Source organism: Lissotriton vulgaris, chromosome 1_1, assembly GCF_964263255.1.
Source record: "Lissotriton vulgaris chromosome 1_1, aLisVul1.2, whole genome shotgun sequence".
Lineage (NCBI taxonomy): Eukaryota > Metazoa > Chordata > Amphibia > Caudata > Salamandridae > Lissotriton > Lissotriton vulgaris.
The window spans coordinates 753,509,788-753,532,456 of NC_141685.1; the positions used below are offsets into that span (position 1 = coordinate 753,509,788).

The 22,669-nt window shown below is 39.7% G+C and overlaps 1 protein-coding gene across 1 annotated transcript in view; it reads right to left on the reverse strand.

Annotated features, from left to right (window-relative positions):
* The window catches only part of LOC147747765 (regulator of G protein signaling 8-like), a 491,729-nt gene that overhangs the window by 22,930 nt on the left and 446,130 nt on the right, over window positions 1–22,669 (reverse strand). The window contains exon 4 of the mRNA XM_086955586.1: window positions 7–173. Within this exon, the coding sequence (XP_086811712.1) occupies window positions 7–173 (167 nt within the window). The remainder of the gene's footprint in view (window positions 1–6; window positions 174–22,669) is intronic.

Consider the following 22,669-nt stretch of genomic DNA (forward strand, 5'->3'; position numbering starts at 1 on the left):
GCCTACCTCTCGAGGAGCCTGCACATCAATATATTCCTGGTAGATCTTCTTAGCCTTGGAGGCCAGTTTAGAAGTTGAACGGATCTTCTTGAAGTCCTCGCAGGCCACCCAGAATTCAAGATTCTCATCACTGAACTCTGTCTTGAGGAAGGCTCGGAAAACGACTCGTCCATCTGCAGATGGTAAAAGGAGGTTCACTTAAGAACAGAAGGGGGCTGAGTGGTGTGTGAAGGAGGCAAGCAGAGGATACAAAATAATCTGAATGGAATGAAGAGATCAAAAAAGAAATACAAGTGAGAAGATGAAATAAAATATGAGAAGTGTTTTCAGGTAAAAAATGGTGGATTAAGCAATAAGTCCACTACCGCATGAGAATTAGACCCTGACTTCCACTGGTAGGTGAGTTATGGAGTCTGATATGTGCATAAATATGAAGAGTGGGGACTAAAATCTGCAGGAAAGTAGATGAGGCAGAGCCACAGATCAGCAAGAAGCTGGTTTATTGAACATAATATATATGATAGTACCCGTGATACCAAGATTGGCATAAGTTAAATCTCAAGTGAAGCAACCTAAGTACCCTAAGAGTCAAAGTCGGAATCTTGGGTGTACCAGCAGCGATACAGTGTTCTTTCAATGAGACACCACTAATGGAGGAAGGGAGTCAGAGCAAAGGGCTGAAAATGCAGCAATATCAAATTAGAGTTAAAATGTCATTTCAAAACAAGACTTTTTCCCCAGGCTACAACTGCAGGTGGAAGTTTTTGAAGTTATTTTGTTACAGGGATTGCATTTAGCAGAGCAGGAGGCAAATGGTCAGTATATCTTTTCATCTGAATAGCACATAACAAAAGACACTACAGTAATAAACAGTAGAAAGACAGGGAGCTGTAAAGTGGAATGTCTACCAGAGCTAAGGGGTATGAAAAGGGTAGGTAGGTCACAATCAAAATTCATGATGCCTTGCAGTAACTGAATATATTATGGACCTATATCATAGCCATGGTATGGCCCTTACTCATCGTGGCTTTAACATAGGCGCATAATATAGACAAAACGAGGCATTGATAACCTATTGTTTAATTTGGCAGGGTTTCTCCTTCATACAGTTTACCATGGGATTGTAGTGTTATTTTGGATGAAAAAATAATCAATGGCAAGGCCTGACAGAGTCTGAACTGCACTTAAAGGTATGATGTCATCAATTTTGCGATTGATGGAATGTTAAGTAAGAGCCGAAGAAGGTCTACGCTTTATGTTCATAGAGATATGGTAGTAGTTTTGCATGGTTCAACTACTACTTGCGAACCAGCAGTGGTTAATTTGTGCCAGTGTTTGCTAATGGGCACAATGGGCTTTTATTCTTCCCAAGCAGCTCTGGTTTGCAGGTCCTTAAAACTTCTCTTGGGTCATCACTCCGGCCTGTCTGTTCAGGCCCTGGTGAACACCCCACCCAGGCATTCTCAATGAGCTTTCTTGAGTATCAGGTGAGAGTGACAAGATCATGGTATCCTAGAAATGCCACCCAGATAGTAAGACAGAGGAATACTCTTTGATTGCTGCAGGCTAGGGTTCATCAATCCCCTCGAATGGCCCCTCATTGGTCTGCAGCTGACTACCAGGGATGGCTCAGCTCTGGCAAGATGGATGTACCGTACTTTTAGAGGCAATGTACATACACTACAGTACAGTTCTCCACTGTGTGCCATGTGGCTTGCCTGAAGCCCATGTGTTCCACCCACCTGAAGAGCAGGTAAGCACTTGCCTTTCACTCTCAGTCTTTCTGTATTGTGTTGTGGATGCTGGGTGATTTGACTATCCCTGGGGCAGCCGCTTCACTGAGGATTGCAAGCCATTCTTATATGTGCAGCGAATGCTGCTTAACCCATCACAATCTCCCTGGATTTTCATAAGATCAGAACTCCCACTTCAGGGAGATCTCCTAGGAAGCGTCTGCCTGTATTGTGTCCTTGAGTTGTGCACTCTGACACAGTTAGCTTGTGTTGCTAAGTGCAGGAGACAGGCTCTCCCATACGAAGAGCACTGCGGCATGTGTCTAGTCTGCAAGGTCAGACTGGCCTGTAGGGCCATCTGGCAGTGCCAGGACTGGTCTGACAGATTAGTGAGTAAGCTGTTTTTTGGCTTTTTGTTTGACTGTTATGTGGTTTGGTGAGACAGTTTATATGGCCTGACTTGATATAGCTGCTGTTGACAGACAATTATATAGGAATTATCAGGAGAGGAGGTTTCTGCATGTAGTGAGCCAGGAGTACATGTTTTGATTGGTTTGAAGTTATGTGGTTCCGATAAAAAAGTGCGCGCCCTTCACAAAGCTGTGATAATCTTGTTTAATTATCCAGCTGCCTGAGCTTGAACTTTCAGGGACATGTGCACAACATCATAATGTTATTAAAGTGTCTTAGATAACAAGATAATTTATGGTGTTTTTATTCTGGCAGCAGCACAGATAGGAGGAGGGTAATAATGAACCTACATGGCTTGACAGCCCAACTAATACCTGACTTTAGGTAATCAGCAACAAGAAAAGAGCCTTCAGAGTCCTACTGAGAGAGGAGCTTGGGCTGCACCCACATTTTGGTCCTCCTGAGTACAGGATTTGTTTTGGCCGAATTTATATGCTCCCACAAAAAGACAGCATGTATTGCACTTTTTGGCTTGTGGCAAAGTATATACTCAATGCAGCAGGATTGAGTAGGTTATGGTGGCAAGCCAATTATAATGGCTATAGGCCTAATCTCTTGTGAAAAGCATATATTAAAGTTGATATGCATTTAGGTGTGGATAGTTATGAATCTATATTAAAGCCTAGGTAAATGTAGTTTGTTACATGAACTCTCACAGATTATCATAGTATGCACAGGTTTTAATGTTAGCTACACAGTCTGACAAACCCTTGGCCAGTGGGCGTGAGGGTTGGGGTAGAGGGCTCACTGAGATAATTCTTCCTAGGCCCTCCTGAGAGTGATTGTATACTGTTTTGAAAGCTGCATTTCACTTCAAGCTTGCAATTTTATAACCTTTGCCTGTTTGCTGCACTTCCATAGGCAGATGTTGGTTATTTATGTTTATTATGATTTTTAATATTTTGCTTTACGAATTTGACCAATTAATGTTATATAGCACAGTTTTATTGTTTGTACAATAACCAGCATGTCCTGGGGCTTGGTACAAATTAAATGTTTATGAAAAGCTCCAATAATCATTTTACATACTTAAACAAAACAAAAAAAAACAGAAAGATAAGTAACTGCATTAAAACCCTACCCTTGCCCACTCAATCCTCCTCAATTCATATTTCTATATATGGCATGGAATTGCATCATCGTTATTCCTCAATTACCTATTGCTAGGTATCCTCTTCTCACCAGTACTTTCTTTATGTACAATGAGGTTTCTCCTCAGGGTGAATTTAACGGGCCAAGACCCAGCTGCTTAGTCCAGTGGGGGTTTCCTGCCCACTGGCAGTGAGTGTAAGAAGTACTACAATGGGGCTAAAATCTTGTAAAAAAAATTGCCTGTGCCAAAAAGAGCATTAAAGAGTTTCTCAAGTGGTAGTGTTTGCCAAACATTGTGTATCCAAAGTCCCACTGGAGGAGGCTCTTTTTTTACAGTAAAGTGTTATGAGTGTCCGAGCGGGCCCCGGAAGATGTGACCTCACGATCTTGTTGCTACGCTCCACTGCTTGTTCTTGGTCCCCCTGCATCTTAAAAAGAATGACCTTACCTATTACCTTATCTGTGTGGCTCAATATTTCTTTACAGAATGTCTAGATTGGCTCATCTTCCCACTGTTTGCATATGATGGGACCAGGTTGCGTTTTACAGAGCCAACATAAATCTGTTGAGTTCAGGTACATCAGTTGACAAGGCACTCAATACCATCTCAACAGCAATTTATATTCCACTTATATAAATTGGACACTTCTAAATCTTTGAAGGATGTTACTACAGTTGCGGCTCCACTCTTTATTTTTGAAGAGCCTCCCTAAATCTGTTTCCCTTAATGCCTGCTAAAACCATTTATGTTTATACTGACCCTTAGTCATGCAAATGAGGGTTTTCAGCTAAGAGGGATGGTAGTTTTTGTTACCAACAGTATTAGGGACATATTAACAAGCGGCAGCGATAATTATCGGTGACCGCTGTTAGCGTGAGGAAATCTATCACTGGCGATAATCTCCATGTTAGCATTGCATTAACAATGCTTAACGCCATGGAGATAAAAATCCCTGCGATAGCGGGTATTATCGCCGTTTTCAATGAAATATCGCTGGTTTTCCAGCGATATTCCATTGAAAATTGTGATAACCTTGTTGATAGGGCCTGCGGTTTTAGCCACATAATCCACCCCCCATTACAGGTATGCCTAAATCAGGAATTTAGCAGACGTTACATTCCTGAGTTAAGCCCCTGTTAGCGATATAAATCGCAACGCTAACGCTGACGGGGCCTCGTTGTTAATATCGCAAAGCCCCGTTAGCAATAGATTTCCCTGAAGTATTCCCAGATACGCCTACCACACGCCTACCTTGCATCTCATTAGCGATGCAAGGCTAGGCGACAAAAAATCCGTTCGCTAAGCGTTGAAAACCAATGCTAAGTGGCCTTGTTGATATGGCGATAAAATTATCGTCACTTAGCGTCTGAAAACGGACACTAAAGCGGCGATAATGTATTTATCGCCGCCTTGTTAATATGCCCCTTAGTCCTTCAGAGATTCATGTTAGTGTGGATCAAAGTTTTCTTGTACAGTGATGTGTTGCTAAAGAGATGGTGTAGTTGCATATGTGTGCGCCAGAAAGGAACATATTGAGAGGTAGAGGTTATTAAGCAATTTTGAATAGAAATAATACACTCTGTGGATTAAGAAGTAAGTGTTCAAGTGTAAATAAGTGAACTATCTTTGCCTTGAGTTAGATGAGGATGGGTGTGTCCAATGGTTGATTGATTCCAATGCAAGAGTACGACACTGCGAACAAATGACCGATAGTGGCCATTGGAAAAAAGGGATCATGTCTCTGTGTTACTCAATAGGTGTAAGACCTATTTAGGAGGCAACAAGGCTCCTAAAACTGACATTATGAAAAGATTTTGCTTTGTCAAAATTCTTAACGTGGACTTGGTCATCATGATTGTGTATTACCAAACTTAAAGCAGAAGTCTAATTGTTCTATACATGTTAGTGGGTATTTTGGGTCATGTGAGACGATGTGTCCTGCGTCTGTTTTTACAAAGTCTTTTGGTTAATTTGATCAGAAATCTTTGAGGTACATGGTGTGTATTTTATCCATTTATTATATTTTAATAATTTCATGATTGTACAAATTGTTGCATGTTTTATGGGGAAATACCCCCCCAAAAAACGATTGGTTGATTGACAGAAATTAACATTTATGGTGACATCAGGATTCTATGTCAGGACCGGAGGCTTCAGAATATGTTTATCATAGCAGCGAAGTTGTATAATAGTAAAGCGAAGAGAGATAAGCATAATCCTCGCCTCCATGTCCTTAATAGAATTGGAACTTACCTCAACTGTCTAGGCAAATTCCCATTGTATTATATATTCCTAAATAAATGAGCTAACTAGATGGTGATTTGAAGTCACTAATAAAGGGAGAGCGGCAATTTGAGCATGCATGGTGAGGTGTGGACAGGTTGGGAGGAATATATTGGAGACATCCATCACAGTTCCGTAACTAAGTGCGGGGAGTACGTTCAATCCTGAGGACTGACCATACGTCCTTGGTGGGGATAGTGGGCCTTATGTATCAAAAAAGAGTTTTGCGATTCTCAAAATGCGATTTTTAGCGAATCGCAATTAGAGAATAGCAAAATGCAATGTATGTAGGATTTGCAAAAAATGTTGCAAATCCTACATATTACTTATTTGTGAATCGCACATTAAGATTCGCAAATAAGGAATACCTTCCCATTCATTCCTATGGGCTAGGAGGCCCATAGGAATGAATGGGAAGACATTCTCAATTTGCGATTACCAATTAGAGAATTGCAAATTGAGAATCCAATTTCAAGGTTGCAAGGGTGCCAAAAGGACACCCTGTTGCACCCCTGAAATATACATGTGGGCACATTTTGCACACATAAATGCCCTAATGGCATGTATGTGCGACATATGACACTTAAAAAAAATCTAAAAAGTGATTTTTTAAAGTAAATCCAAATTACCACCAACTTGAAGTTGGTAGTAATTTGCAATTTCTTAAGGCCAAATAGCAAATTACTGGAGCTTCCAGAATTGCATTTAATGAATTGCAAATTGCAATTCCTTAATTGCATTAGCAAAATACAGAATCACAAATTTTGCAATTCTCTATTTTGCGATGGCCTTTTGGGATGATACATCTCAAAAGGATTTTTCCACTTCACAAACGGGCTGATTCTGAGAATCTGCCAGTTTGCAAACGGGAAAAAGGCTTGATACATATGGCCCTTTATCACTGTTCACACACACAGTATACTCCCCCACACACCAATCCACCATTTTATCCAAGCCAGGCTACCAAAATGTATCCCTGATGAGTCTTTTCATGGAAGACATCCCTTGATGCCCCTCATGTGCCAACTTCAAAATCTCCTCCTGCACGGCACCAGGAGGAACATATGGGCCTATATTACAAATAAATAGTCCTTGTATGTAATAGGGTTTACTTTTAAATACTGTTTTTATTCTGTTGTCTCAAGAATGATATTCGAGAATCCCTCTGGAAAGAAGTTTCCAGACGACTAGTTTGTGTGCAGTTCTGTTCTACTGTGCTGCTACCAATAAAGAAGCTTTTATATATAACCCAAAGATGAAACCTAACAAATGGCAATGAGCTATGAAGATGTATCTGCTACACTTCATGCAGCACAGGAGTAATACTTTCTTCATTCGACCCAGGGACAATTTTCTACATTTTCAACTGATCACCGTGTTCATCATATGGGACTTTGCAAGAAGATAATTACTGTGCTTCCTTCGAAGATTTCTGACTTCATATGGTATTGCTGCATTTCTCAACTGCCAAGATAGCTGGAGGAACTGCATGCAAGGAACTGGTCGCAGGTTTAACTGTACTCAGAATGAGCCATAACGTGCCGAGAACTCTACAGCTGTGTGTGCACGATGGCGTTGCTATGGAAACGTATATGCCCTTACACTGATGTGTGACCTTGCATTTCAGAGTGTTTTAATGGCATTGCCATGGTGTCAAAGAAGCGTTGTGATCACAAAGGCGTCTTAAATGTCATAAACGTGCATCGTCATGCATTTATACATGCTAATGCATCTCAGCTGCATTTGCCTTCTGGCCGTTTTTTATCTACACCGGAGACGTGCATTGAGAATTGAGCGCTATGGTGCGAACACACTTCACAGCGCAATTTCACGGAGTGTGCAGCAAGCTGCACGGGTCTCATTGGGCATCAGTTGCTGTTGATGGAGCAGATTTCATCTGCAGTCAGGCATTGTTTTATTTTTTGTGCTTCAGACGGACTGCATTTAAATTGCCACGCACCTTTTGGTGCAAGTTAAAACCATGGCACATGAAAAAAACATGAAAGTGAGGCCTATTTAGTCTGAAATGCTTTTTCTGAATTAACATGTGTTTTTGCAATGTAGAGAAAAGTGGCCTTTTTAGCTTTGAAGATTAATAGAATATGTTTCTCTCTTCCCAGCTCATCCCATGCAATCTACATTCACTATTTCTGTCTTAAGAGACTTTGACTTGTTGCATATTTTGATAAACATTTTCAGTTAATAACACCTCTTTTTATAATGTGTGTGTATTAGTATGAAGTTGGGAAACATAATGGGCTGATTCACATGACATTAATATTATCTTTTTGTTTGTTTTATTTTCGGGCCTACCATTAAATGGCTGCCTGTGAAACCAGCACTATGGCTTGCTTTGAAAGAGAAGAGAGCATGCGCAGACTGTGGCAGCTTGACTCAAACTGCGGAAGGGGTCAAGGACAGCTTGAACTATACATCCTTGTGATTCTGCCAAATGTACCAGTGTTAGTTAAAAGTGTCCATCTGACTGCGCTTTGGCAGGAAGGGAGGAAGACTATTGAAACATTTTCCCTAGCAATTGTTGCAAACTTATAAAATGTATTTATTATGTATGCTTCTTTTGTTAAAAACTGGCATGGTCAGGTTTTTAGAATGAGTCAGGAAAGAGACGTCATGCCATCATGACTGACCAATCAGTACAGGTTTTCCTGAAAGTTGAAACATTTTGTGTAGTCTGCCAAAATTTTGTGTATAAAACTGACCTCTCCGGTGGAGGGGTTGGCTTTCTCAGCTCAGCTGGCTTCTAGGCTCATTAGGGGGTGTGTGAGCTCTTGAAGAGAAGGAACAGATTAGGCCAGACAGCCTATGGGTTAGGTACGAGAACGTCCCGGGAGATTGCTGAAGGGGAGGTGCGTCCGAGGAGAGTCAGGGGGAGGTTTCTTGCTTCCACGTCATATCTTGGCACTGCAGACGCTTTCCTTTGAGGTCTGGTGAAGGAGGGGCTATCAAACTCCCTGCTTGCTCTTTAGACACAGACAGACAGAGAGTGCAGCTGATTAACTAGAAATAGATGCTAAACTTCAGTTATGCTTTGACTAATTAATTAGGTTTGAAAAGATGTATTTGTTTTATGCATTTATTTCTCTTTATGGGAGATTTTTGCAAACTATTTGATTTTTGATTCGCCTTTCAAGACTATTTTTCTTAGAAACTCTTTAAGAATTTTGAATGACATTTTGCGCCACATTCCTATATGTAATGCTTATATGCAGACTGTAATATGTTCTGTATTAATGCTATTTTTCCTGTTTTCCAAATTCTGTAACCTGATTGATATTTTACTAATGAATAAAGGGTCAGAGAAAAATTAACTTTTGACTAGAAAATAAAACCCTTTAAATACTCAACAACTCTCTTTATTGGCTTAAAATAATAATTGCATTTTTGACTGTTCATGATTATTAAAGTCTCCTGAAGGTAATACATGGTGTGAAGGGCCCAACACCTTTTGAGCGGTAAATTAGAGGTAGCATGAGGGTTTTGCATTGAGAAATTACCAGAAGAAATTACCGCTCCATCAGTTTTTGGTAATCAGAGGATGGTCATTATTGATTAGTTTGGTGATTAATGATTATTGATTTCACCATCAACTACTCAACTAATGGATCATTGACCTTAAGAGGGAAGTAAAATAATTGCCCAAGTTAGATAAATGTCCAAGTCCTGATTCCTGACTCCAATGCTCAGAACCTGAAGACTGGCAAAGCAGTACTGGAAGGTGATGCAAGAAGTGGTGTGAGTATGAATAGGGTTGTGAAATGTTGTTAATATGCTAGCATGTTTTTTTAAAGCGTTGAAAATAGTAAGGGTTTTTACTGTTGGTGACATTTTGCTCATTTTGAATTGATGGTGTTATTGATTATATTGGTAATTTCATAGGACATACTTTTTGGTTATTGATTACATGTTTTAACTCTTTATGTTAAGTTAGTGTCTTGTTCTATGTTGTCTGAACACGCAGGTATGCACACCTGTGGAATCCCGGGAAGGAATAGCGGGTGGTAAATGGAAGCCACACTGCACTGAGGTTACTTGTCTGTTGGAATAGCACTGAGAAGCTAGGTAGGGCTGGCAGTTTTAAATTAGGGACTATTTTCTGTGTGAGTGATTGTAGCAAAGAGTTCGCTGGTGAAACTTTGGTCTGATATCACCTAGAAAGGGTCACACTAAAGGAGTAGCAGGTTCTTCTGAGCTTGAGTGACAGCAAAAGGGTTCGCTGGTGAAACTTTGGCCTAAGATATTTCCTGAAGGAGAAGTCCAAAGGAGTAGCAGGTTCTTCTGAGCTTGTGTGAAAGGTAAGCGGAAGGGATTTATCTGTAGTGTTTGAAGAGTAAACGGAAAGTCTTACTTTGTGAAGGGTAAGCGGAATGTGTTACTCGCAGTGAATATAAATCTATCCCTTATTTAGCACAACAGACAGAGTAGCAAATGTATTTCTGTTGTTACTAACAGAGTTATTGATTAAGAGAAATATTGCAGTAAGATTTTGTGGAGGGTCAGTGGTAGGAGTGAAACTGACTAAAATTGAGACTGACAGCTTTGGAAAAAAAGAAATTGCATTGAACTATTGCAAAAATGAAAATGTTTGAAGGTTTAAAGAAGCTGTTAGGAGGTAAAGGGAAAAATTCGTTTTTTATTCGTGATGCTCCTGAAGGAACACCGGTGCATTTTATGTCTACCAATTTGGGACAAAATACATGTATGTGGGTTCACCAATGGTGCAAGATTACTGAAAAAGAGGGTGTTTTGAGGTTTCCAAAAGATGGTACTTTTGAACTGCAAATTATTGACAAATTAAGGGAAGTGTTATGTGAAATAAAGACACCATCTAAAGCTGCACAATTTGAGGCCTTAAGCATGTGGGAAAAAGCAGCAAGGGAGAAAGCAAGTGAGGATAAAAAGGTAAAGCACCAACTGCAGGAGAAGAGGATTAATGATGATAAAGAACTCCAAATAAATAATGATTCAGGGGATAAAATAATGGATGAATTGTTAACTGAGTGTCCACCACTTTATGTGGTTCCCATTAAAAATACTGAAAATAGTGTACTAGTAAGCACTACAGTGGCTACTGCTTCTGTTGAGCAGAGAAAAACACAGATTGAGAAAACTGTGCAGACATTTTATATCGACCCATTACCTGTTGATTCAGCACTGACAGTGATACCTCCAGGTGTTACTGCTTCAAATGTGCCTGATTCAGTCCAAGAATTGCTAACTGCAGATGCACAGATAATGCATAGAAAAATTATGACTGTCCCAATTAATATGGTCCCTACTGAAAAGGTTCAAAGAGCTGCAGAAGGAGTGATTATGGCAGGGTTTATCTCAGAAACTCAGAATTCACAGGTTATTGAACAGAAATTACCCCAAGCACTGAAAGGTGAGGGAAAAATGGCCTGTACAACATCTGCAGCCCAGAATAAAATAAATGTAATTGAAAATGGGATTTCTCAAACCTGCTTTAAGGAAGCAGCAGTGATAAAAAAAGATTGAAAACATGGGAGAACATATTAGCACAGGCCCTGAAAAAGAGAAACAGCTTAGTGTTTTAAATTCAGCACTTGAACATGAAGAAAATAACAGTCCATGCTGTTTAAATAATGAAAATGCGAACAAGTGTCAGGAAAAAGAATTAATTTCCCTGAGTAAGGAAACAATTGCATGTGCATTAACTACACATAATGGCCTGACAGATTTGGCTCAAAAATATGAAACTGATGTTTCAGGAAGTTTTCCATCTCAGAAAAGTTTAAGGGTACATATGGATGATGAAGCAAATGAGAAAATATGTTCTTCAGGAATGCAATTGCACATTGCAGAAATAAAATATATTTTTAAATGCAATGGGTTTGAGAAATTAGGAGACAAGTGGGCAAGAAAACATGAGAAGAAAAAGAAACCACCAGACCTAGCAAGGAAACTGGAAAAGGAAAAGAAGCCACCAGATTTAGTTGAGAAAAATAATAAGCAGAATGAGGGAGACGCTTTTGCTTACTCATTGAGAGAAAAGGTGGGAGAAGTGCATTTTCATATGCCACAGAATAAAAGTGAACTTGCAGCATTTCTGAATGCAATGCCACAATTTAGAGACAGAATTATGCTGTGGTACCCAAATGTTGATGGATTTGTTGAGATTTTAAAAGAGCTGTGCATTAATTTGGAAATGTTCTTTTACATTGTCATGCAGACTGAATTGTGGTTTGAATCTAAAGTTTTGCAAAGGCCAGGTGAGGAGACAATGACAAGGGTTTGCATGAATGCACCATCATTTTCTGTTGTTAAGGAGGAAAACATAGCAGTGATTATTTTCCTGAAGGGTGGAGTGCTAGCAAAGGATGTTGATTGGGTACAGATTAAAAGAACACAGGATGGAAGTAAAGGTGTTTTGGTTTGTGAACAATCAGGTATGGATGTTGTACTGCGGGAAAATATGTCCTTTTGCCATCTTTCCAGCAGATTTGAGCATTGGAAGAAGAAAAATAAATTTAAACATGATTCACACAAACATGGAGAAATGCAGATGCAAAATATACCAGCTAAGCAAATGCAAATGTCAGTTCAGAAACAGGTACCTATGGCAGGAGTTTTCCAAGCAAAGATGGTCCCACAAAATATGGAAAATGCTAAAATTGATTTAGATAAAATGTCCGGAGTAAATGTGAATTATTTCCAGAGTCAAAATCAGAACCCAGTCCAACAGGTTGCTGTGTTTGAAAATGAGAGTTTTAACCCTCACAATTCAGAATTTACCAAGTGCATTGTGGAGGCAGTGGAAAGTCCAGACTTAATTTCAAGAGTTTTAAACAAAGAAATTACAAACCCAGTTTTAGAAGAATTTGAACCAAAATTAGGCCCATTTGAGGAAAATTACAAAACTGTTGTCTGTGACTCAGGCCTAGCAGGAAAACAATTGTTTTGCAAATTAAGCAGCACAGATTACTGTACACCAGATAATGTTATTTTTCAGATTCCTGATGAGGAGGTACATTTTAAAATGGCCCAACAAGAAACAGCTGTAGCATTATCTTCAGAAAAGACAGTTGAAGAATTACCTTCTGATTTTGAAACAATAATAAACACAGAAATAGGAGAGTTCACAGAGAAGGATTCCAGATTAATAAAATGTGCAGAACATGTCTTATTAAAATTAGAACCAAATGACATGTATTCAGGAACACCATCAGTTGCAGAAATTTTACCAATAAAAGGATTTTTGATGGAATTGATTGGAAGTTTGTGTAACTTTCTGATCACAGGCTCACAGAAAATAAATGAAAAGAACAGAATAGTGCAGGAGATTAAAAGCATATTTTTTCCATGTTGTCCTGTGGTACCGAATCCAGCCAATATATTTTTTCACATTCCATGTGCTGAAGAATGGCTTACTTTTATTGATTTTTGCAAAGTCGATGTCACAGTGCCAATGCATGACAATAGTCAGGAGTACTGTCAAAAAGAAGATGAATACCTGGGACACAAAATTGGAAAGGGAGGTAGAAAGGTGTCACCAGAGAAGGTGGAAATAATTTCCAAGATGAATCCACCTCAAATTCAGAAAGAAGTCAGGACATTTTTGGGAATGGTTAGCTGCTGTAGAGAGTGGTTACTAAACCTTTCCCTAGTGGCTAAGCCTTTACTGAGGCTGACACACACAGGTGTGTCTGATCCGCTTCCATTGGACAACAATTGCACAAAAGCATTCCTAGAGTTGAAAGAGAAAGAATGTTGCGCCCCAGCACTAGGAATGAAAGTTTATTTAAAAGAAAATGCACCAATTTGCAGTGAGAGGGAGGGCTGCACTCTCTCATTGCCTATTCAAAAAGATGACTGTGTTCAAAGCTCTGTGATGTATTGCCCAATGACCTTTGACCCTAACTTCACAAAAATGTCAGCAAATGAATTGAATTGTGATGAAACTGAATATGAGTGTCTAAATATCATGAAAATATGCATAAAGCCAAATTCAGACTTTAAGGATGAATGTCTGAGTCAGCCCAACAATGTCCATTTTGTAGATGGCCCATGTTTGAAAGGTGACACATTAAAACCAGCACATGCTGTGCTCCTTATACATGATGTTGTCAAAGCTTCATGGCTTTCAGTAGTTGCCCCAGCCCAAAATTCGAAATTGATTGCCCTTACTATAACATGCAGTATATCTGCTCAAATGGGAGTCACTGTTGTCATGGGAGAGAGAAATGCTAATTCAGTTGCACAAATGTGTGTTCTGTTAGCATTTACATTCTATGGAATCTTCACAGGTGAATTAAAAGAGGCTCAAGAAAATGTTTTTGAAGCAGCACAACAGGGTTGTATCAGAACTGTTTTTGAGAAAAGTGACAACTGCATAGTGGCAAAAGTGTTATTGCAAAGACTGATGCCCAGGTATAGATTGCCAGTTTCTCTGAAATCAGATCATAATGTGGTCTCAAAGATAATGAGTGCAGAACAACAGATTGGACAAGGAATGGATTGTAGCTGTCTGCCTGAAGTGTCAAGCAGAATAAAGCAACACAATGGCAGCAATGAGTTACCTTTTGCAAAAGACGGTGTCTCACCAACACTAAAGTGGCTTGAAAATGCATATGCAAATGCACTTGTGGAAAACAATGATGTGAACACTAGCCATGGCTATGTAGGTCTGGTTGATGTACAGTGTGCAGTTTCTCACCAGATTGCAGCTGCTACACAAGATCTGCATAATGGATGGTGCAACGGCTTTGATCTGAGAGATGCTGTGGTGAATCATCTGAATCTGATCAAAGTGAAGATAAGAGTGAAAGGCATTGGTTGAAAAAGTGCAAAGGATTGATGGTGCTCTGTCCGAGTTTCTCAGCACCTAAGTAGTCTAACTTGCATGGAAAAAGGTACAGAATGCCAATGAGCCATTCTGATGGCAAGCTGATGACAAAGAGAAAAGAAAAGCTGAAACTGTCCTGTTGAATTCCTTTTTTATTATTTTAGTTACTTATTTTAAAGAAGACTAACTGTTCCAAGAAGCTACTTACAGAACTCTGCACTAAAACATTTGAGCTTGGTTATATATGATCTGATTACAGATAGACTTGTGTTTGCCTTAGAAATAGAAGTGAAATTGTTATATGCTCAGCTTTTGCAATTTAAAAAAAAAAAAAAAATGTCACTTTTGAAAATGAAATATGTGTGATGAATTATAAATCAATTTATTATGATTTGAATCATCAGAAGGGTGGATTGATGGAGCAGATTTCATCTGCAGTCAGGCATTGTTTTATTTTTTGTGCTTCAGACGGACTGCATTTAAATTGCCACGCACCTTTTGGTGCAAGTTAAAACCATGGCACATGAAAAAAACATGAAAGTGAGGCCTATTTAGTCTGAAATGCTTTTTCTGAATTAACATGTGTTTTTGCAATGTAGAGAAAAGTGGCCTTTTTAGCTTTGAAGATTAATAGAATATGTTTCTCTCTTCCCAGCTCATCCCATGCAATCTACATTCACTATTTCTGTCTTAAGAGACTTTGACTTGTTGCATATTTTGATAAACATTTTCAGTTAATAACACCTCTTTTTATAATGTGTGTGTATTAGTATGAAGTTGGGAAACATAATGGGCTGATTCACATGACATTAATATTATCTTTTTGTTTGTTTTATTTTCGGGCCTACCATTAAATGGCTGCCTGTGAAACCAGCACTATGGCTTGCTTTGAAAGAGAAGAGAGCATGCGCAGACTGTGGCAGCTTGACTCAAACTGCGGAAGGGGTCAAGGACAGCTTGAACTATACATCCTTGTGATTCTGCCAAATGTACCAGTGTTAGTTAAAAGTGTCCATCTGACTGCGCTTTGGCAGGAAGGGAGGAAGACTATTGAAACATTTTCCATAGCAATTGTTGCAAACTTATAAAATGTATTTATTATGTATGCTTCTTTTGTTAAAAACTGGCATGGTCAGGTTTTTAGAATGAGTCAGGAAAGAGACGTCATGCCATCATGACTGACCAATCAGTACAGGTTTTCCTGAAAGTTGAAACATTTTGTGTAGTCTGCCAAAATTTTGTGTATAAAACTGACCTCTCCGGAGGAGGGGTTGGCTTTCTCAGCTCAGCTGGCTTCTAGGCTCATTAGGGGGTGTGTGAGCTCTTGAAGAGAAGGAACAGATTAGGCCAGACAGCCTATGGGTTAGGTACGAGAACGTCCCGGGAGATTGCAGAAGCGGAGGTGCGTCCGAGGAGAGTCAGGGGGAGGTTTCTTGCTTCCACGTCATATCTTGGCACTGCAGGCGCATTCCTTTGAGGTCTGGTGAAGGAGGGGCTATCTCACTCCCTGCTTGCTCTTTGGACACAGACAGACAGAGAGTGCAGCTGATTAACTAGAAATAGATGCTAAACTTCTGCTTTGACTAATTAATTAGGTCTGAAAAGATGTATTTGTTTTATGCATTTATTTCTCTTTATGGGAGATTTTTGCAAACTATTTGATTTTTGATTCGCCTTTCAAGACTATTTTTCTTAGAAACTCTTTAAGAATTTTGAATGACATTTTGCGCCACATTCCTATATGTAATGCTTATATGCAGACTGTAATATGTTCTGTATTAATGCTATATTTCCTGTTTTCCAAATTCTGTAACCTGATTGATATTTTACTAATGAATAAAGGGTCAGAGAAAAATTAACTTTTGACTAGAAAATAAAACCCTTTAAATACTCAACAACTCTCTTTATTGGCTTAAAATAATAATTGCATTTTTGACTGTTCATGATTATTAAAGTCTCCTGAAGGTAATACATGGTGTGAAGGGCCCAACACCTTTTGAGCGGTAAATTAGAGGTAGCATGAGGGTTTTGCATTGAGAAATTACCAGAAGAAATTACAGCTCCATCACTGTTACTTTGGATGTCTACAATATTTTGCTAACTTTGATACCGCATTATAAAAACCCAGCTTAAGGACCATTACAACATGTCGCTCTTACAATGTTGTGCTAACTTAATTATCATATTATAAAAACAAAATCTGTGGAACTCTTTGGGCCTGATTGTGATCATAGAGTATGGGATACTCCATCACAAACATGATGGATATCGCGTCCGCCGTATTACAATTCCATTATATCCTAGGGAACTTTATAATATGGAGGACAGGATATCCTTCATGTTTGTGATGGAGTATCCCATCCACCAATATCGTAATCAGGCTCTTTGTAAAGAAAGTTTTTTGTGTGTTTTGATTTGTTTCTCCTGCATTAGTTTGCAACATGCAGTTTGATCCTTTGTCCAAGTTTCTGCAAAGTAAGAAAGAACCACCTTTTCAATGAGTGAGATGGAAGGAGGATTGTATAACCTATCTCAGAGCCATAGATGGAGAAAGCATGGCAGCAGATAGGAAGAGCTTGCTTTTACACTGTTTAGGTTCAGAGGGACAGGTGGTCTTCAGAACATTACCACAAATGGAGGGCCATGGTGACAGGAATGTTTATGAAGAAGCTTTGCTGAGAATGGAGAATCGTTTTAAGCCCAAAACTAGTGTCACGCTCAACAGGTTCAAATTCTACAATCATGTACAAGAGGAAGGTGTGAAAACTTTGAGTTCCTCACAGGATTATGAGCTCTCTCACTGAATTGCAATTTCAGACCCCTTACTGACAAAATGATTAGAGGCCAGATTATTATGCATTTTAAGAGCAAAAAGGTTCTGGAACAGTTGTGGGTAATGGGTGATCCAAATTTACATGATGTTATCAGTACTACCAAAGTCTTAGAACAGTCATAGAGACGGATGAAATCTTTGAGTAAGGAAAGTAATAGTTCAGAGAATGTAAGCAGTGTGAGTGCTGGTAATTTGCAAGGGGGTGGTCAGTCTTACAAGAAAAATGACAAGAATATTATTTGTTTAAGGTGTGGGAAAACTAACCATATAACCGCATTGCATCATCATCACAGTGCCTAGCAGCGTGTAAGGAGTGAAACAAATCTGAACTTATTGGATATTTTGCGCAAGTGTATAGGGTTTCAAGAAAGGGAGTAATAGTGCCACTGTCAAGGGAAAGGTGTAACTGTAGTGTGTGGGAACGATTACTTTAACCACAATGAAGAAGGTGGAGGCAACAGGGGAATAGTATTATCTACTAGGGATTTTGGAGGGTGTGTGGAGGAGGAGGGTGCAATGGAGCCACCCAAGTGTGTTGGTCAAATATGAAATGTAGAGCTGGAATTGATGATGGATTCTGGGTGGCTATGGACTATTATAATGTAAAATGATTGTGTGCAACAGTTTAGAGGCAGAGTGTGTTTGGACTCCCTGAAGGAGTCAGACATTATTGCGGAAACTTTTCATGGCTCTGGAATATACATTGAAGGGTTCAAAGAAGTGGAAACTGAATTCAAGGGCAGGATTGCTCACATAAAGTTATATGTGACTGTTAAGGGTGTCAAAGTTTTGGGTTGGAGAGATCAATGGAAATTGGAAATCATTCTCAATCAGAAAGGTAAGGAACCTCGTTTGATGACATAAGTAAAGATGTGGCAATTCAGCAGTTCCCCAGGGTATTTGCTGAGAGACTGGGAGAATTGATATGATTTAGGCATAACATCAAGGTGAAGGAGTGTGCCATGCCTGTGAAGCAGAAACTCTGTGGTGTGCTGGTGAATGTGAGAGAGGAATTAAAGGACATGTTGGAGGGTCTGGTTAAAAATGGTATAATGGAGTAATTGGAGTCATCAAAGTGGGTTTCCCTCATTGTCTTGGCTCACAAGGCTGATAAAAGTCTTGGGTTATGTGTGGACTTGAGAGCTCTAAATGTAAATTTGGTGGTGGATTGTCATACACTGCCAAACGTTAATGAAGTGGTTTGTATGCTGGGGGGAGCCAGGGTGTTCTCTTCATTGGATCTCTGTTTAACATACCACCAAATCGAGTTAAGTGAGAAATCAAGGCACTTTTCTCTGTTCCTTGCACCCCAAGGTTTATTCCAGTTCATATGGATACCCTTTGGCATAGCCTCAGTGGCATATGTGTTTCAGAGGGCAATGTTTCACATTTTTTAGTACTTGGACACATTTGTGACATGTTTCCAGGATGACATCTTCATAATCTCCATGAATGAGAAAGAACACATGGAACATTTTGTGGAGGTGTAGAAGTGCTTAGAATGTCATGGTCTAACACTTAAAGGGGAGAAATCGTTTTTGTGTCACTCAGTGGAGAAGCTAGGGTACATGTTGTCTGGGAATGGTGTGGTGTGGTTCTGAGAAATCCTTGGTGGATGATATTACTAAAGCTCCTGCTCCTGATAATATGGAAAAGCTATTGTCATTTGCAGGTCTATGCAAGTATTACAGCAAGTTTGTACAAGGCTTGGCCACCAAGATGGAGCCTCTCCGGGAACTAACAGAACAATACTGAGTTTATATGGTCTGAGAAATAAGCAGCATTTCAACAAATCAAAGAGGAGATTGTGCGAGCCCTTACTCTCAAACCGTTTTGGTGGATCAAAGTGTGCATTATAACTTAGATTCCAGCTTGTATGAGTTTGGAGGGGTACTGAAGAAAAAATGTGGAAAAGATGAATGGTGCCTGGCACTTGCGACCAGGACACTGAGTGAAAGAGAGCATGTATGCAGTAATCGAAAAACGAACTGTAGGCATTGTTATGGGCCATTGAAAGTTCTGCAACAATGTGTGGGGAAGTTGGCATAGGCTCAGCACTGACCATAAGCTATTGGTGGGAATTTTTTCACCAGGTAGTGAGTGGAAAGGCACTGCATGTATAGCTAGAATCACGTCCTGGTTAAAGGAATTCAACCTTAGTGTTGAGTATGTGCCAGGGAAATATAATGTTACAGCAGATTGTCTGTCCAGATTGCCATGCCCGAATGACAGAAGCGCTGAAGAGCACAATGAAATTGGGATGGTTGCAATGGTTAAAACTTTGTGAGTGCAGACATCACAGGTATGTCAGAGGAGATGAATGAGGATGCAGTGTGGCATGAAGAAGTACTTGATGGAAGGGTGGCCCAAGGAAAAATGTGTGTCTTGTGAGGTAAGACCTTTTTTAAAGTGTCTGAGAGTTAGGAAATGGCAGGGGATATAATTTTCAAAGGGGTAAAATGTTTTCCTCCGGGCACCATGCGGGAGGAGATTTTGAAACTGGTGCATGCGGGGCACCACAAGATGTATTCCATGAAAAGACACATCAGGGATAGTTTTTGGTTACCTGGCTTGGATAAGATGGTTGAATAATGTCCTGTGTGTGTGAACAGTGACAACATTATTAAGATGTTCTCAGCTCCTCTCAAATCTGTTTCGTGGCCAGATTCACCTTGGGAGAAAGTGGCCTTCGATATCTCGGGTCCATAAAACAGTTTGCTCAAGGAGGCCAGATATACTTTGGTCATAATTGACTATCACTCCAAGTGGCCAGAAGTCATGTTCGCTGCACATGCCACCTCTCTGGTTGTGAGTGAGTTTGCTAGAAACGTTTTTCTTTGGGAAGGCTGCCTATATGGCATTAGGCATGTCACCACCGCTTTATATGAGCTACAAGACAATGGTCAGGTTGAGAGCTTCAACCATGTCCATAAGGAGGGAATTGAAGTAGCACACAAATCTGGGAGTAAATGGAAGAATGTTTTAAGGGAAAGAACAGGGATGAATTTTATTACTTCTCATTCAGTTACTTCCTCTCCGTTTGTTGAAAGAAAGCGATACTGTATCTAAGTTGTGTCCATGGTGGATAAAAAAATAAAATGACAAACGTGAACATTATGGCTCTTGATAAAGTATCAGCGAAGGTGAAGGAGAAACAAGAGAAGTTGAAGGTAAGGAATACTGACAAGTGAAAAGCGAGACGGCCTGCTTTTGTTATTGGAGTTGGGTAAGGATACTCAAACCGTGGTTTACTGTGAAGGGTGGGTCCAAATTTGGTCGAGCGTTGAAGGTGGTGAAAGTTAACCTGAAGAGTCTGGTCACTAAAGATGTCAGGGTGTGGAATGTGAGAAGGGTGTTCGAGTGCAGAAGTGTAAGGGAATCAGAGGGAAGTCCTGGTGTGATTAGAATGGGGAAGTCAATCTCATGTTTGAGCAGCTGGAGTGAAAGTGTTCCAGGTGGAACAAAAGAAGATTTGTCATTTGATGCTACAGGTATGGGACATTCCTTTGAGAATGAATCTGTGGCATCACAGGTAAAGAGGAGTTGCAGGACCAGTTGTCCACCAGCAGGGTATGATGACTAAGCTTAGTTCTATATTTTGAAGTTTATTGTTTTAAGAGGGGAAACGTGTTACATATACATAGTCCTGATGTGTAACATGTTTACTTTAAAGTACTGTTCTTGTGCTGCTGTCTCCAGAGTGATATTTCCGAATCCCTCTAAAAGGCAGTTTCCAGAGGACTTGTTTGTGTGCAGGCCTGTTGTACTGTGCTGCTACCAATAAAGAAGCTTTTATATATAACCCAGCGCTGGAATCTAACTGAGGGGTATATTGGAGACATCCATGCGAGTTAGGTTTGAAACAGGGACATTAACTATTGTTGTAATCGATGCAAGTTTATATCATTTTAGGCAGTACTCTACCAGTTGCAGGGTAGCAAGAAAGACAATATAGTGTGTGGGGTCCACATATTTTAAGGCGCAGAGGCACATTATTCTGTAATGATTTGGCATGTGTGTGGCAATAATAACAGTCTGCATTATTTTTTTTTGTTTTTGAGGGTGGGCTGTATTTGATCCCAAACCTTTAAAAGTGTCCCTTATGAAAATGGCTTTTGATAAAGTGTCATTAAGAATCTGTAGGTGGATTGCACAATTGCAGGGTCATAGTTTGAGCCAGTGTTCAGAAGACAACAGCAGATTGTTTCAAGTGACTGCCAACGAAAAAAAACTTCAGATGGTGAGAAACATGGTGAAGATGGAAGGAAAAACAAGATTTCCAGATAAAGGAACTAGCTTTGGTTGAGGAAGAGTCAAGTAAGACTATGGAACTAGACACATTTTGGCACAGATCAATTTGTAAATTCCATAAGGGTGGACTGGGATAATGTAATGTCACAGATGAAGTAGGACATTAACAGTGGGTGGCCAGGGACGAATAATACTCAGGTCAACATAGAGGACTTCTGGAAAACTTTGGTTAGGGGGGTAGCTTGTGTGTAGAGGAGGGAGTGGTTCCATTAGAACTGGTTAAGAAGAGATTTGTTTGTGTTGCAAAAGAAGGACATTTACACATGTCTAAACTGAATACGAGTTGACTGCTAGAGACTTGAAAAAGATGTTGTCATTGCTAGGCTACCAAGGGATTGTGTTGAATGTGCAAATAGTGACACGTCGGAGAGGATGGTCACCCAAGCACTGTATCTCATAATTTTCCAAAATGCCTTGGGAAAGAGTATGTTTTGTTTGATATTTCCAATCAGACATGCAGATGGAGTAGATGTAGCACAACAAATAGGTGTGAATTTGGTGAATCATTTTTCTAGATGGCCTCAGAGAAAATCTGTATAGTGGGATGTAAGTAGATCGTTGAGAAGGCTTCCAGAGGGAGTGGTACTTTGAGGTGCTACAAATGAATAATGTGGTGCAACAAATATACTAGTACATGGCGAAGTACTGGACTTATAATGGATTTGAATATCACAAGTCAGAATTGTAGCACCTGAAAATCAGTGGGGATGGCTGACAGGCTTCAAAAAAATATTAAGGAAAGTGGTAAAATGTCAAAGAGGCAGTTGGAATTGGAGAGTGGTCCCCTTGCACTAATTAGAGCCCCGTTGTTAACACATTGGTGCAAGTTCAGCTCAGCTGTCATGGGACCTGAGCTAATTAATTTCAAATGATTAAACGCTTCCCACCAGAGACCTGTTTCTCCATTAGTTCTTATGTATGTAAGGACCTGCTCATTGAATACCAACCTCAACTGGATTACAACACGTACTAAATAGTCTGAAAGCATAGAATTTTGAATAATATTCTACAAATACTCCACAATGGAGATATGTGCCCCTTTAGTCTACTAAACTTTTTGTCTGCTTTGAACACAGTTGATCATGAAGCTCTTGTAAATGCACTAGAAAACAGAATTGGACTAA